The sequence below is a fragment of the Vipera berus genome (assembly GCF_964194415.1).
Source record: "Vipera berus genome assembly, chromosome: Z".
NCBI classification, from domain to species: Eukaryota; Metazoa; Chordata; class Lepidosauria; order Squamata; family Viperidae; genus Vipera; species Vipera berus.
Genome location: NC_138205.1, coordinates 130,403,060 through 130,419,047, shown reverse-complemented (window position 1 = coordinate 130,419,047; position 15,988 = coordinate 130,403,060). Strand labels below are relative to the sequence as shown.

At 43.9% G+C, this 15,988-nt stretch overlaps 1 protein-coding gene across 3 annotated transcripts in view; it reads left to right on the top strand.

The window, feature by feature from the left end:
* The window catches only part of CCDC12 (coiled-coil domain containing 12), a gene marked incomplete at its 5' end in the record, with an annotated part of 38,195 nt that overhangs the window by 2,724 nt on the left and 19,483 nt on the right, over positions 1-15,988 (top strand). For all 3 annotated transcript variants that reach the window (XR_014028539.1, XM_081344241.1, XM_081344242.1), the window contains one exon: positions 11,890-11,981. Coding sequence is in view for 2 of the 3 variants with exons in the window: in XM_081344241.1 (XP_081200367.1) it covers positions 11,890-11,981 (92 nt within the window). The remainder of the gene's footprint in view (positions 1-11,889; positions 11,982-15,988) is intronic.

Sequence of the window (15,988 nt, the reverse complement as noted above, 5' to 3'; positions counted from 1 at the left end):
ATGTGAGAGAGAAATAAAATAAAACAAGCTAGCATTACATGGCTAAAATAGAGGTTAGGAGTAGAGGTAGAACTGGAGAATAGAAGTAGAACTAGAAACTAGAACAAAGAACAGCCCCTCGTGCAGAGGTATTTATGGGGGGTCTTGGTCCCTCCCTGACCATAAAACTCTCTCGCCAATGGGGCTGTGGGTCCGAGACCCTTGGCTCATCAGTGGAAGCAAAGAAGCCTCTTTGCCTCCATCTGATGATCCTTTTGGGGAACTGCCAATGGCTGGCACTAAACATCTAACATAGTCACATTCAGTTGTTAACCAGATCAGTGCAGTTGTCAAGTTAATTTTAATTTTTAATTTTTTAATTTTTTTTAATTTTAATTCCATTTATATCCCGCCCTTCTCCGAAGACTCAGGGCGGCTTACAAGCTTAATAAACTGGTTGCTTCCCCATTGATTTTGCTTGTCAGAAAGTCACAAAAAGGAGTTTGCGTGACTCCGGGACCCTACAACCGTCATAAATATCAACCTAAATGTCTGAACCCCTTCATGGATTACTGCCTTGTTGTGGTGAAGGGGCTTGCGTAATTCAATGAAGCTATGAGCTATGCCGTGCAGGGCCACCCAAGACGGACAGGTCATAGCCGAGAGTTCTGACAAAACGTGATCCACTGGAGAAGGAAATGGCAACCCACTCCAGTATCTTTGCCATGAAAACCCTATGGACAGTACCAAAAGGCAAAACGATATGACGCTGGAAGATGAGCCCCTCAGGTCGGAAGGCGTCCAATATGCTACTGGGGAAGAGCAGAGGGCTAGTACTAGTAGCGCCAGAAAGAATGAAGCGACTGGGCCAAAGCCGAAAGGACGCTCAGCTGTGGATGTGTCTGGTGGTGAAAGGAAAGTCCGATGCTGTAAAGATTTTTTCTCCATAGGAACCTGGAATGTAAGATCCATGAATCAAGGCAAGCTGGACGTGGTCAAACAAGAGATAACAAGACTGAACATCGACATCTTAGGTATCAGCGAACTAAAATGGACAGGAATGGGTGAATTTAATTCAGATGACCATCAGGTATACTACTGCGGACAAGAATCCCTCAGAAGAAATGGAGTAGCCTTCATAGTCAATAAAAGAGTAGGAAAAGCAATACTGGGATACAATCCTCAAAATGACAGAATGATCTCAGTTCGAATCCAAGGCAAACCATTCAATATCACAGTAGTCCAAGTCTATGCCCCAACCACCAGTGCTGAAGAGGATGAAATTGACCGGTTCTACAAAGCCCTACAGCACCTTATAGAACTAACACCAAAAAATGATGTCCTTATCATCATGGGGGATTGGAATGCTAAAGTAGGAAGCCAAAAGATAACCGGAATAACAGGCAAGTTTGGCCTTGGAGTACAAAATGAAGCAGGGCACAGGCTGATAGAATTCTGTCAAGAGAATACGATGGTCATAGCAAACACTCTTTTCCAACAACCCAAGAGACGGCTCTACACATGGACATCACCAGACGGTCAACACAGAAATCAGATTGACTATATGCTCTGCAGCCAAAGATGGAGAAGCTCTATACAGTCAGTAAAAACAAGACCAGGAGCTGACTGTGGCTCAGACCATGAGCTTCTCCTTGCAAAGTTTAGGCTTAAACTGAAGAAAGTAGGGAAAAGCACTAGGCCACTCAGGTATGAATTAAATCATATCCCTGTTGAATATACAGTAGAGGTGACAAATAGATTTAAGGAATTAGATCTGACAGACAGAGTGCCTGAAGAACTATGGACAGAGGTTCGTGACATTGTACAACAGGTAGCAACCAAAACCATCCCAAAGAAAAAGAAATGCAAGAAAGCAAAATGGCTGTCTGAGGAAGCTTTGCAAATAGCTGAGGAAAGGAGGGAAGCGAAAGGCAAGGGAGAAAAACATAGATATGCCCAATTGAATGCAGAATTCCAGAGAATAGCTAGAAGAGATAAGAATGCCTTCTTAAATGAACAGTGCAAAGAAATAGAAGAAAACAATAGAATAGGGAGGACCAGAGATCTTTTCAAGAAAATTGGAGAGATGAAGGGAACGTTTAATGCAAAAATGGGCATGATAAAGGACCAAAATGGCAGGGACCTAACAGAGGCAGAAGAGATTAAGAAGAGGTGGCAAAATTACACAGAAGAACTATACAAGAATGAGCTTAACGTCCCTGATAATCACAATGAGGTGGTCACTGACCTCGAGCCAGACATCCTAGAATGTGAAGTGAAGTGGGCCTTAGAAAAGCTGAGCAACAACAAAGCTAGTGGAGGTGACAGTATTCCAGCTGAGCTATTCAAAATCTTAAAAGACAGTGCAGTAAAAGTGCTACACTCAATTTGCCAGCAAATTTGGAAAACTCAACAGTGGCCACAGGATTGGAAAAGATCAGTTTACATTCCAATTCCAAAGAAAGGCAGTGCCAAAGAATGTTCAAACTATCGCACCATTGCACTCATTTCTCATGCTAGTAAAGTCATGCTTAAAATCCTACAAGCTAGACTTCAGCAGTATGTGGATCGAGAACTACCAGAAGTACAGGCAGGATTTCGAAGAGGCAGAGGAACTAGAGATCAAATTGCCAACATACGCTGGATCATGGAGAAAGCTAGGCAGTTCCAGAAAAACATCTACTTCTGCTTCATTGACTATGCTAAAGCCTTTGATTGTGTGGATCATAACAAACTGTGGCAAGTCCTTAAAGAGATGGGTGTACCAGACCATCTTATTTGTCTCTTGAGAAACCTATATGCGGGTCAAGAAGCAACAGTGAGAACTGGACACGGAACCACTGATTGGTTCAAAATTGGGAAAGGAGTCCGGCAAGGCTGTATACTGTCGCCCTGCCTATTTAACTTATATGCAGAGCACATCATGAGAAAGGCAGGGCTAGATGAATCAAAAGTTGGAATTAAGATTGCCGGAAGAAATATCAACAACCTAAGATACGCAGATGATACCACTCTAATGGCAGAAAGTGAAGAAGAACTAAAGAGCCTCTTGTTGCGGGTGAAGAAGGAGAGTGCAAAACTTGGGTTGAAACTTAACATTAAGAAAACCAAGATCATGGCATCCGGCCCTCTCAATTCCTGGCAAATAGATGGGGAAGAAATGGAAGTAGTGACAGATTTTATTTTCCTGGGCTCCAAGATCACTGCAGATGGGGACTGTAGCCAAGAAATTAAAAGACGCTTGCTCCTGGGGAGGAAAGCCATGGCAAATCTAGACAGCACACTAAAAAGCAGAGACATCACCCTGTCAACAAAAGTGCGTATAGTCAAGGCTATGGTCTTCCCAGTTGCAATGTATGGCAGTGAAAGCTGGACCATAAGAAAGGCTGAGCGCCAAAGAATTGAGGCCTTTGAACTCTGGTGCTGGAGAAGACTCCTGCGAGTCCCTTGGACTGCAAGGCGATCAAACCGGTCAGTCCTAGAGGAGATCAATCCTGACTGCTCTTTAGAAGGCCAGATCCTGAAGCTAAAACTCAAATACTTTGGCCACCTAATGAGAAGGAAAGACTCACTGGAGAAGAGCCTAATGCTGGGAAAGATCGAGGGCAAGAGAAGAAGGGGACGACAGAGAATGAGGTGGCTGGATGGAGTCACTGAAGCAGGAGGAGTGAGCTTAAAGGGACTCCAGAAGATGGTAGAGGACAGGAAGGCCTGGAGGAACGTTGTCCATGGGGTCGCGATGGGTCGGACACGACTTCGCAGCTAACAACAACAAAATGTCTGAATTTTGATCACGTGACTATGTAAGGTTGCGAGGACTGATCATAAGTCCTTTTTCTCAATTGTGTTGTAACACCAAATGGTCGCTAAATAAATGTAAGTTGAGGATTACCTATAAAGACTCTCTTGAGACAAGTTGGATTCTTGATGATTAAACAGACATATCCGTTTTTCTTATTTTATATTCACAAATAAGGTGGTGAGGTGGATTGGGCCAAGAGAGAGTGACTGGCCCAAAGTCACCCAGCTGGCTTTTAAGCCAAAATTGGGACTAGAACTCACCATCTCCTGGTGATTGGCCCAAAATCACCCAGCTGGTTTTCATGCCTACGGTGGGACTAGCACTCTCAATCTCCTGGTGATTGACTCAAAGTCACCCAGCCGGCTTTCATGTTTAAGGTAGGACTAGAACTCCCCGTCTCCTGGTGATTGGCTCAAAGTCACCCAGCCAGCTTTCATGCTTAAGGTGGGACTAGAACTCCCCGTCTCCTGGTGATTGGCTCAAAGTCACCCAGCCGGCTTTCATGCCTAAGGCGGGACTAGAACTCACCGTCTCCCACTTTCTAGCCTGCTACCTTAACCACTAGACCAAACTGCCTCCCTCTTTTTCTTCAACCACAGTTTGGAAGTCAGGTATCACTTAGGGATCTCCTAATCAAGTCGAAACCTCCTTAACTTTTCCCAAAATCAGCAATGGCATGTTTCCCCTTTGGCTGTGAAGCAAAACGGGCACATTTCTTTTAAACTGCCAGCTCTGGAAATCTTGTGATCTTGGGGGAAGTGAGCTAAACTCGACAAGCCCCAACGTGGGTGCCTGGCGGTCTCTTGTTTTCACAGGAAGCACACAAGCAGCTTTAATCCCATGAAATAGTGTGTGATTTTCATTTTGTCTGAAGGCCGTCATCCTGGCACACACACTGTGGTGTTGAAAAAATTCATCTTGTCTTTCTTCCTGAGGCCTGGAAATTGCAGCTTTCCACAAAGTGGGAGTTTGGAACACGTGCTGACTATCTAATCTTATTTTCTTTTTCTCCGTTTCTTGGTGTGCGCAACTAGTCCTCAACATACGGTCATAATTGAGCCCAGACTTTCCATTCCTAAGCATGATGGCCATGAATTTTGGTCCCTTTACGGCCTTTCTTGCCTCCGTTGTTAAGCAAATCCCTGCATTGTTGAGTTAGTAACACAGTTATGTGACCCTGGGACACAGCGACTGTCATAAATACGAGTCTGTTGCCCAGCATCTGAATGTTGATCACCTGACCCCGGGACGCTGCGACGGTCATTAAGTGTGAAAAACGGTCCAAAGTCACTTTTCTCAATGCCGTTCTAATTTTGTATGGACACTATATGAGCTGTTGTAAGTCGAGGCGTACCTCTGATTTCTTTATTGGTGATCCAACATCACTTTTGAACACACAACATTATTATTTTTCTAAATCCTCTGGAGTCTCCATGAGTCAGTTCGACAGATATATAAACTTTCTTAATAAACAAACAAGGATGGATTATGCAGCAACCAGGTTAAATGTGTTAGATGAACAGAGATTTTTTTTTTAAAAAAAACCTACAGGTAGTCCCTGATTTACAACCACTCACTTAGTGACCATCTAAAGTTACAGCGGCTGAAAAAAGTGACTTACGAATGTTTTTCACGTGACCCCGGGACATGGCTATTTTAGCACATCTTGTGGCTCAGATTGTTTGAAAACATGGCTTGAAATGGGGAATTGGAACTTCCGGATTTTTTTTCAAAAATATTAATACATCTCTTAAAATAGCCTGGGTTATACATATAGCCATATTGAAGTTGACATATTTTCGTGAGTGGTTCCACAATCTTGGGCAGATCCTAGTCAAGTTTCGGTTGTGTTAATTATCAGAAAAGTTTATGCAGATGTTTGGATTTTAGCAGAAAATGCCTGTGTATAAAACTTTGCCAATCCATGAAAGCTGTTGGACGTTTTCAAGATGGTATCCTCTGAATTCAGTGGCTGCTTCCATCTTTCATACTTGGAGAGCCAGGCTTAAGTAGGAGACGGTGAGTTCTAGTCCCGCCTTAGGCACGAAAGCCGGCTGGGTGACTTTGGGCCAATCACCAGGAGCCAGGGAGTTCTAGTCCCACCTTAGATATGGAAGCTGACTGGATGACTTTGGGCCAATCACCAGGAGATGGTGAGTTCTAGTCCCGCCTTAGGCACGAAAGCCGGCTGGGTGACCTTGGGCCAATCACCAGGTGACGGTGAGTTCTAGTCCTGCCTTAGGCATAAGAGCCGGCTGGGTGACTTTGGGCCAGTTCTTGTCTCTCAGCCCAACCCCCCTCACAGGGTTGTTTTTTGGGGGAGAAATAAGAGGTGTAAGGTGTGTTAGATATGTTGCTGATGTTGCTTATTTGTAAAAATGATAAAGGTGTGAGATAAATCAGTAAACAGATTCATTCCGAAGTCGAGTATAAACTCCTGGCCTGAATTCGAGTTTTGATTTGAACGTTCAAGACGGCTCTTCCAGTCCGATGGATATTTATCTTACAGTACAGGTAGTCCTCAAGTCACAACCATTCGTTTAGCGACTGCTTGAAGTCACAGCGGCACGTATTACAACCAGTCATCACACATACGACTTGCAGCAGCCTCATGACGGTCGCAGTGTCCTGCGGTCACGTGATCCCCTTTGGCGACCATTTGATAAGCAAAATCCACGGGGAAGCCAGGTTCCCATGGCAACCGTCTCGTGGCTTAATGACGGTTTGGATTCACTGAACAACAGTGGCACAAAAAGGTCGACAAATGGAGCAAACCTCAGTTAGCATTCGTCTCGCTGGGCAACAGAAATTTTGGACTCGATTGTGGTTGTAAGTCGAGGACCGCCTGCGCCTGGAAGTTGTGGTTTAAATCTGAAGGGCTGCAAAACAGGAAGTGATTACGCAGGTACACAACGTTGTAACTGAACAATTTCCAGAGGGGTGGGGGTCCTGGAGGGTTCCACATCTGGAAATTGGTTCACGTTGGAAACATTGGTTATGAGACAGGATGAAAGCTGCTTTTGAAATCCGATTTTTGTTTGATTGGATTAGATTAGATTAGATTAGGGTTAGGCTTTATCCTCTTTTCAGCCATGTGACACACACACACACACACAGACGCCCACAGACACAAGCACCCACACACTTATCTACATCACTTTTCCCCAGCCTACGTCTTCTATAGCTAGTCCTTGACTTACCCCCAGAATTGAGCCCAAATTTTCTGTCATTAAGCGAGATAGTTCTTAACTGAGTTGCGCCACATTTGATAATCGTCCTTGCCACAATTGTTAAAGCGAACAATTGTACTTCTGAAGTTAGTCACACGGTTGTTACATGAATCTGTCTTCTCCATGGGTTTTGCTGATCAGAAGGTCGCAAAAAGCAATCAGGTGACCCCGGGACACTGCAATCGTCGTAAATATGAGCCGGTTGCCAAGCGTCTGAATTCTGAGCATGTGACTACGAGGGATGCTGCAACGGTCGTGAGAAAAAAAACGGTCTTACGTCCCTTTTTTCAACTGTTGTAAGTCAAGGACTGATTGTACATATTTTAAGGCTGCAGCCCCCACCGCCCCGCCTCCAGCATGCTCTGGAATTCTGGGAATTGTAGTTCTGACACTGGGAATTGGAGAAGAAGGTGCCAGCGGTGTGGAGGTTGGGAAGAGAGGAGATGAACCAGTCCCATTTCCTATGATGGGGGCCAGCCAAAAAACGTTGCACGTTTTTCACACTGGTGGGAAACTCCCACCCCAGCGGACTAGGCTCGTGGCCAAGTGTGCTTGTGGTTCATTGTGCAGAGTCACAAAAAGTTCATAGAAGCCTTCGCATACAAAAACACACCCAAGAGAAAAATCCCAATTTGATTTCAATTCTCATTTCAATCTATTCTTTTTCCCCCAGTAGTTACCCTGCTTGTGGTGGTCTCTGTTTCTTAGAATCATAGGTTTGGAAGGGACCTTGGAGGTCATCTAGTCCAGTCCCCTGCTAAAGCAGGAGAAGCAGTTATACCTTCCAAACTCTCCTTGAAAATCTCCAGCGATGATTTATCCCCCGCCTTATTTTTTATTTCTTTTTAGAAATAACTCGAGGTGGAAAATATATCTAGCATTCCTTCTTCTTCCTCTTTTTTTCACAACAACCACCCTGTGAGGTGGGTTGTGCTGAGAGGGAGGGACTGGCCCAAAGTCACCCAGTGATTTTCCTGCCTAATGTGGGACTAGAACTCACTGTCTCCTGGTCATTGACCCAAACCTACCCAGTTGGTGTTCATATCTAATAGGGGACTAGAATTCACTGTCTCCTGGTGACTGGCCCAAACTCATCTAGTTGGTGTTCATGCCTAATGTGGGACTAGAACTCACTGTCTCCTGGTCATTGACCCAAACTTACCCAGTTGGTGTTCATATCTAATAGGGGACTAGAATTCACTGTCTCCTGGTGACTGGCCCAAACTCATCTAGTTGGTGTTCATGCCTAATGTGGGACTAGAACTCACTGTCTCCTGGTCATTTACCCAAATTTACCCAGTTGGTGTTCGTGTCTAATCTGGGACTAGAACTCACTGTCTCCTGATGATTGGCCCAATGTCACCCAGTCATTTTTCATACCTAAGGCGGGACTAGAACTCAGTCTCCTAGTTTCTAGCTTGATGTCTTACAGAAGCTAGATTTCTGCTAATTTGCAATCCATCAACCAGAACTTCTGTCTCCTTCTAGTTCAAAAAGCTTAACCCTTCAAAGATCAGCCTGCTAGGGGGAAAAAACACAGCCTGGAGAAAATTAAGGCTAGCAACGAAATGATTTATTTACAAGATGTAGTTCTGCACCGCAGAAGTGAACCTAGAGGCACCTTAATTTTCCTTCCTGTTTTCTTGTGACAACAGAATAACTTGCACACATCTTTTCAAGGTGACTTTATAATTTTCTATGTTGGGTTCTAAACAATCCAGCCTGACCAGGATTAAACCACCTCTGGTCTAACCGTTCTTCTTTCTTTTGAAGCCACCCTCTGCTCTGTTTTGCTCTCAGCCAAAGGTGGAGAATGGTTTTGGGTTTAGCCCAGGAGCCCTGACAAGTCTTGAAAACTCACAGTTGTGTTTTTAAACCGGTTGGCGCCAGCCGGAGCTTCGGTATAAATAACCAAGTGAAGGGAGGATTAATTGTGCATAAACCCGGAGCAAGACTCGGTAGCTTTAAGCATGACAGTTTACAAGGGCTTGCAAAATCAATGGCATGCAGAACCACATTCCTTCAACCCATGAGTGGGTCTATTTTTGCCCCCTTAAAATTTAACCTCTTGGTTTGTGAGTTGCCTGGTGTAGAAATTTTGTTGAAGGTGCAAACACAGGAACCAACATTTTGTCTGAGAGAGGTTTACAGATAGTTCATTTAATGACCATTCCCAGTTTACAGCGTACTGGGAAAAGGGACTTTGGGCCATTTTTCACACCTAACAACCGTTGCAGCGTCCCCATGGTCACGAGATCAAAATTCAGACGTTCGTTAGCAACTGACTCGTACTTATGACGGTTGCAGCGTCAGAGGCTCACGTGATCCTGTTTTGTCACCTTCCGACAAGCATAGTCCACGGGGGAAGCCAGATTCATTTAACAACCGTGCAGCTAACAACCATCGCAGTGATTCACTGTGGCAAAATGAGGCAAACTCACTTATCAAATGCCTCGCTTTTGTAGTTGTAAGTCAAGGACTGCCTGTAATGGAGATTTTTAATTTAAAAATTTGCGTCCGAGCAGAGCAGATTTTCCCCATTGGGAGAAAGCAGGTTAACGATCAAACTCCAGGAGGAAAAAAAGAAACTGCATTGCTGGGTCTGTTTTGCACCCAAGGGGGAATGTTTTAATTAATGCAAGCAGTTAAAAGCATGCCATCAACATTGGCGGGGTGTGATTTAAAACGAACCTCTTACACATGTGTGTCTCTACGATCTCCCTGCTTTTGACCCAGGTGAAACTTTCCAACAAAAAAAGTAGAATTTTGCCACTTTCCTCCACTGCCGGCAAAAAAAGTCGCTGTTAGGAATGGTATTTGACGGGGACGCCATTGGCCGTGGGGGAAAATTTGCACCCTTCTCGAGCTGAGCAAATGAGGCTTTTACGCCAGCCACAGAGGTGAAGTTGCAGGAAATGGACGCCCGCAAACAGCCCCGTGCAGTTTGTGCTTTGAACACAAATCGGATAGGAGGTCCTTGAACTTCCTCCGTGGCGACGCGTCCCTGGTGGCATTTGAGGAATTGTTTCTTTTGGTACAAGGGACGCGGTGGCTCAGTGGGTTAGGACACTGAGCTTGTCGATCAGAAGGTCGGCAGTTTGGCGGGTCGAATCCCGAGTGCCGCGTAGCAGAGTGAGCGCCTGTTACTCGTCCCAGCTTCTGCCAACCTAGCGGTTCAAAAGCAGACCACAGCTGAGCCAAATTTTTCCGTTGCTAAGTGAGAAATTTGTTGAGGTAGTTTTGCCCCATTTCACGACTTTTCTTGCCATCTTTGTTAAGCGAGTCCCCTGCCATGGTTAAGTGAGTGGCATGGTCGTTAAGTGAATCACTAAATGAACGGTTGTAGGTCAAGGACTGCCTATAATGGCTTCCTTGGAAAGGAAGGAGAGGGAGGAAGGAAGGGAGGGAGGAAAAGGGCGGGGGGGGGTAAGGAAGGAAGAGGGAGGGCGAGAAGAAAGAAGGGGGGAAGGGGATTGGACTAGATGACCTCATGGTGTTTCCCAACTCTGTTATTGGTAGTCCTTTACTTACAGCCATTCATTTACCGACCGTTTGAAATCACAGCGCTACAAAAAGTGAGTTACGATCATTTTTCACACTTAACGGCCGTTGCAGCATCCCCGTGCTCAAGGGATCAAAACCTGAGACGCCTGGCAACCGACTCACACTTAAGACGGTCGCAGCCTCCAGGGCTCATCTGATCCGCTTTCGCTTTCGCTCCTGACAGACAGAGTCAATGGGGGAAGCCAGATTCACCCTTAACAACCGTTTGTTTCTAACTGAACGACTGCCGGGATCCACTTAACAGTGGTGGCAAGAAAGGTCGTGAAATGGGTGATAGAAATTGACTCAGAGACGGAACTTGTTAAAGACTTGTTAAAGTGGGCTCAGAATTTTCAAGAAGTCATTACAATGGATACCTGGGAAAAGATTTGGGTGAGAAATGTAAAATTTACGCAGGCTCAAAACTTAAGAGAGAATTTTTATAAGATGTTTTATAGGTGGCACTTAGATCCTAAAAAATTAGCAAGTATGTATCCGAACTGCCAGCCCAAATGTTGGAGGTGTGGCGGTGAAGATGCAACGTATTTTCATGTATGGTGGACCTGTAAAAAGGTTAAAGCTTTTTGGATTAAAATTTGGTGGAATATGCAAAAGATATTTAAGAAAAGGATAAAGTTCTCTCCGCAACTGTTTTTACTGGGCATTATTACGGATACTACTGTTGTGGACACTAAGTTGATCTTGAATTTAATTACGGCAGCAAGACTTTTAATAGGGCAATATTGGAAGAAGGAGGAATTGCCGATTATAGAAGAGTGGACTTTAAAAGCTTCCAACCTGGCGGAAATGGCAAAGATTTCAGCGTATTTGAAAGACCAGTCGCAACAGAGATATATTGTGGAGTGGAGAAGATGGATTGATTATATCCAGAATAAATATGGGACTAAAAAGTTTCACCTAGCATTTGAATAAGTATTGATGTGATATTTATATTGCTTGTAGTTAGTTTATAAGAGTTAAAGTGCGGTAGATTTAATAGTTTATTGTTGTTTGCATAAGGTAGATTATGTTTGTTTGTATTTTTCTACCCTGTATTGAGCTCTGGGAAGTCGGGGAGGGGGGAGGGGGAAGGGAGGGAGGGGTTGGGGAGAGGGGAGGGGGTGGGGAGGGGTGTTGCTTTGTTAAAAAATGTAAAACTTTTCAATTAAAAAAAAAAGAAAGGTCGTGAAATGGGGCAAAAGTCCCTCCACGGCCATCTTGCTTAGCACCGGATACTTGGGCTCGAGCGTGGTCGTAAGTCGAGGACTAGCTGTATTCTGTGAATTCTCTCTCTCTCTCTCCCTCCCATCCCCCTTTCCTTTCTTCTCCCCCCAGCAAAATGAGGAGAGGGAGGCACCGCAGGTGAAGGTGCTGAAAAGCAACAGCCGTGAGGAGGAGGAGGAGGAGGAAGGGGTCCCGAAGCACAAGTGAGTGTCTGGTTATTCTCCCCATCACCCTGTTGAGAAAGGCCAGATCACGGAAGCCTGATGCCACAGGAAGACAAGAGCACAGTTTATGGAGATTAAACGCCTAGCAACGGTATCTTAAAAACACAAATTTAAATTTAATTTTTCTTTTTTAAATTATCTTTAAAAAGGTCTCCTCCTTCCCATCTGGAGCCCCACGCTGCATTTTGCAAGTCTCCGTTATGTTTAAAGGCACAAATTTAAATGTAAATTTTTTTTAAAAAAGAAAATTGGCTTTAAAAAGCTTCTTCCTTCTCGTGGAGTTGCCTTGAGCCCCGTTCTGTGTTTTGCAAGTCTCCTGTTATCTTTAAAGAGACAAATTAAGGTTGAATATTTTTTTAAAAAGTCTTTTAATGTCCCTTGCTTCTCTTCGGGTCAGCTTGAGCCCCCGTGCTGTGTTTTGCAAGTCTCAGCTATGTTTAAAAGCACAAATTTAAATTTTATTTTTTTCCCTTTTTTTAAAAAAAGTCCCTTCCTTCTCATTGAGTCAGCTGGAGCCTGGTGCTGCATTTTGCAACTCCCCGTTATATCTAAAAACACAAATTAAAATGTTAATTCTTAAAAAGTCCCTTCTCATTGAGTCAGGAGCAGATGCCCTCCTGCCTACTTTCCTGGGGAAATTTATGTATTTTATTTGTGATATTTATTAGGAAATCAAGGAATGCTCCTGTCATTTGTTACTTGAGTGGGCTTTTAATTTTTCCAAGGGTCCGCAGGAGAACGTGGGACCTTTAGAGATACACACACACACACATATACACAATGTAAATTGGTGTGTGTGTGTGTGTGAAGTAGCAGTCACTTTCAAAATAAAAGCTAGGCAGTCTTTGATAAGTGAAGGCTTTGAAGTTTAACATTGCTGCCGGCTTTGCCTGTTAACTGTCTTGGTTTTTTAAAAATATAGTAGATGTCAGGTCAAATTGGTTAGGTAAACAGAATTGCAGACATTCATAAAGATCAGTATTCAACGTTTCTATATGTTCTTTTCTTTTTTTTCTTTTTTCTCTATTCTTCTATGCACAGGCAGTCCTGAACTTAACAATCATTCATTTAGTGACCGTTCAAACTTACAGCGGTTGTTAAGTAAATTTTATAACTTTTTGCCATGGTCTAGCAGCCCAGGGGTAGGCAACCTTGGCGCTTTCATGACTGGTGGACTTCAACTCCCAGAATTCCTGAGCCAGCCATGCTGAGGGGAAAGGGAGAGGTTTCCAAGCTGAGCCAGGCTGGTTCAGGAATTCTGGGAGTTGAAGTCCACAGGTCATGAGGGGGCCATAGTTCCCCCATGCTGGCTCAGGAATTCTGGCAGTTGAAGTCCACGAGTCATAAAAGAGCTAAGGTTGCCTACCCCTGGCCTAGGCCCCTTCATGACTTGTGGACTTCAAGTCCCAGAATTCCTGAGCTAGCCATGCTGAGGGGAAAGGGAGAGGTTTCCCAGCTGAGCCAGGCTGGTTCAGGAATTCTGGGAGTTGAAGTCCACAGGTCATGAGGGGGCCATAGTTCCCCCATGCTGGCTCAGGAATTCTGGGAGTTGAAGTCCGTGAGTCATAAAAGAGCTAAGGTTGCCTACCCCTTGCCTAGGCCGCCTTATGACTTGTGGACTTCAACTCCCAGAATTCCTGAGGCAGCCATGCTGAGGGGAAAGGGAGAGGTTTCCCAGCTGAGCCATGCTGGGTCAGGAATTCTGGGAGTTGAAGTCCACAAGTCATAAAAGAGCCAAGGTTGCCTACCCTGGACTTTAGCTAATGACTGCAGTTGTTAAATGAATCTAGCTTCCCCCTTTGCACGTTGGAAGCCAGGTGGGGAAAGTGGCGGCAAAGGGGTGATCCCATTCAGGCGGTCTTCAACGTAATGACCACGAATGGAGAGAATTTCTGTAGCTAAGGCAAGGCGGTTGTTAAATGAGTCACACAGGATTTTGCAACTTTTTTTTTGGCTTCAGTTAAGCTGATCACCAGGGTGGAGAATAATTGATGATTTTTTAATATATGTATATATATATATATATATGTATATATATATATATATATATATATATATATATATATATATATATATATATATATATATATATATATATATATATATATATTAACAATAGGATTTTTTATTTTAATCTGATTTTTTTTATTTTTATCAAAATTATTTTAATAAAATGCTTTTGGAGTAAAAAAAACCCTATCTAAATATAGTTTTCTATTTAAGATACATTAATAATTTAGTTTATTCAGCATGAAATGGAGGTTAGTTATGTAGCATGAGGCTTTATAATCTGAAATATTTACATTTTTGGTAAACTCATTCAATGAATCCAAGCTCTGCAAGCTGAGATAACATGCACTGCCTTGATGCATTCACACAATTTCACAGTAACCGTGAGATAAGTCGTAAAACGAAGTTCAGGAATATTCCTTTATCCCACTGTTTTTCAAATCTACGTACACTGCAAACTGTACGATTGTTTGAAGAGAAATGCATCTGTACCAGGCTCTAAGTGTTTTAGTTAAATGAAAGAATTTGAGTAGTTCTCCAACTGTGTGTGATTGACCTATTAACCTAAAGCCGGTTCTGATATTGCTGTTTTGCTGACCTTCTTATTCTAAATAGGAAACCTTCAAATAATAATGTTAAAGGATGAGTCCTTACATTTAAAGAGCACCTGTCATTTCAGATCCATCCTGGCAGTGCCTGTTAGTGGGCATCGACTCGCCCGCTGCCCGCCACGTCCCTCACCTTGTGGTGTCACTGCCGCATCACCAGCCGCCCCATTCAAGTGAGTGGGACTGTCGGTGAGTCGGCAGCCGGTCAGAGGGCGAGCCACTGCGGGACAGAGAGGACAGCTGCTCTTTAAAAATTATGATTTAAATCGAGTCGATTTAAATCGAGCCTTTTTACTAGCGATTTAAATCATGATTTGAATCGTGATTTAAATCGACTTGATTTAAATCAAATCCACCCTGCTGGTCATCTGCATGTTAAGTGAATCACACGGTCGTAAAGTGGATCTGACTTTTACCCATTGACTTTGCACGCTGGAAACTTCGTCGGAAGCATGGCAGTGCCATCACACTGGGACGCGTCTACCAGCTTAAATACTTGCCATTGCCAAATTGATCACGGCACCGTGCGGATGCTGTCGATCAGAAGAGAACTGGAAGGGACCTTGGAGGTCTTCTAGTCCAACCCCCTGATCAGGCAGGAAACCCTGTACCATTTCATACAAATGATTGTCCAATCTCTTCTTAAAGTCTTCCAGTGATGGAGTATTCACCGCTTCTGGAGGCAGCTGGTTCCACAGATTAATTGTTCTGTCAGGAAATTTCTCCTTAATTCCAGATTGCTTGTCTCTTTGGTCAGTTTCCAACCATTGTTTCTCGTCCTTCCCTCTGGTGCTTTGGAGAATAAGTTGACCCCCTCCTCGTCTTTGTGACACTCCCTGAAATACTGAAATACTGCTATCATGTCTCCCCTATTTCTTTTTTTCTTTAGACTAGCAGCCAAACCCAAGTCCCACAGCCGTTCTTTGTATGTTTTAGTCTCCAGGCCTTGGATCATCCTAGTTGCTCTTCTCTGCACTTTTTCCAAACTCTCAACGTCTTTTTTGTGATAGGGTGACCAAAACTGGTTGCAGTATTCCAGGTGTGGCCTCACTAGAGTTTTATAAAGCGGTACTAATACTTCACACTAAGTGTGAAACATGGTCATAATTCCGTTCTTTTCCATGACATTGTAACTGAATAGTTGCTACGTGAGTGGTTGTAAGGTTGGGGAGTACCTGCACATGCTCTGAGACCATCTCCATCATGCCTCTTTAGACATTTAATCCCCTGTTGACTCCCCCCCCCCCCGGAGTTGGGTGCGGTGCGAAGTGAAGTGATGACTCCATGGGTTCCAGAAGATGCCACATGCTGGGTGGATTTAATGAGAGTGCACTCTAGATACAGTTAGTCCTTGAGTTAACGAGCATT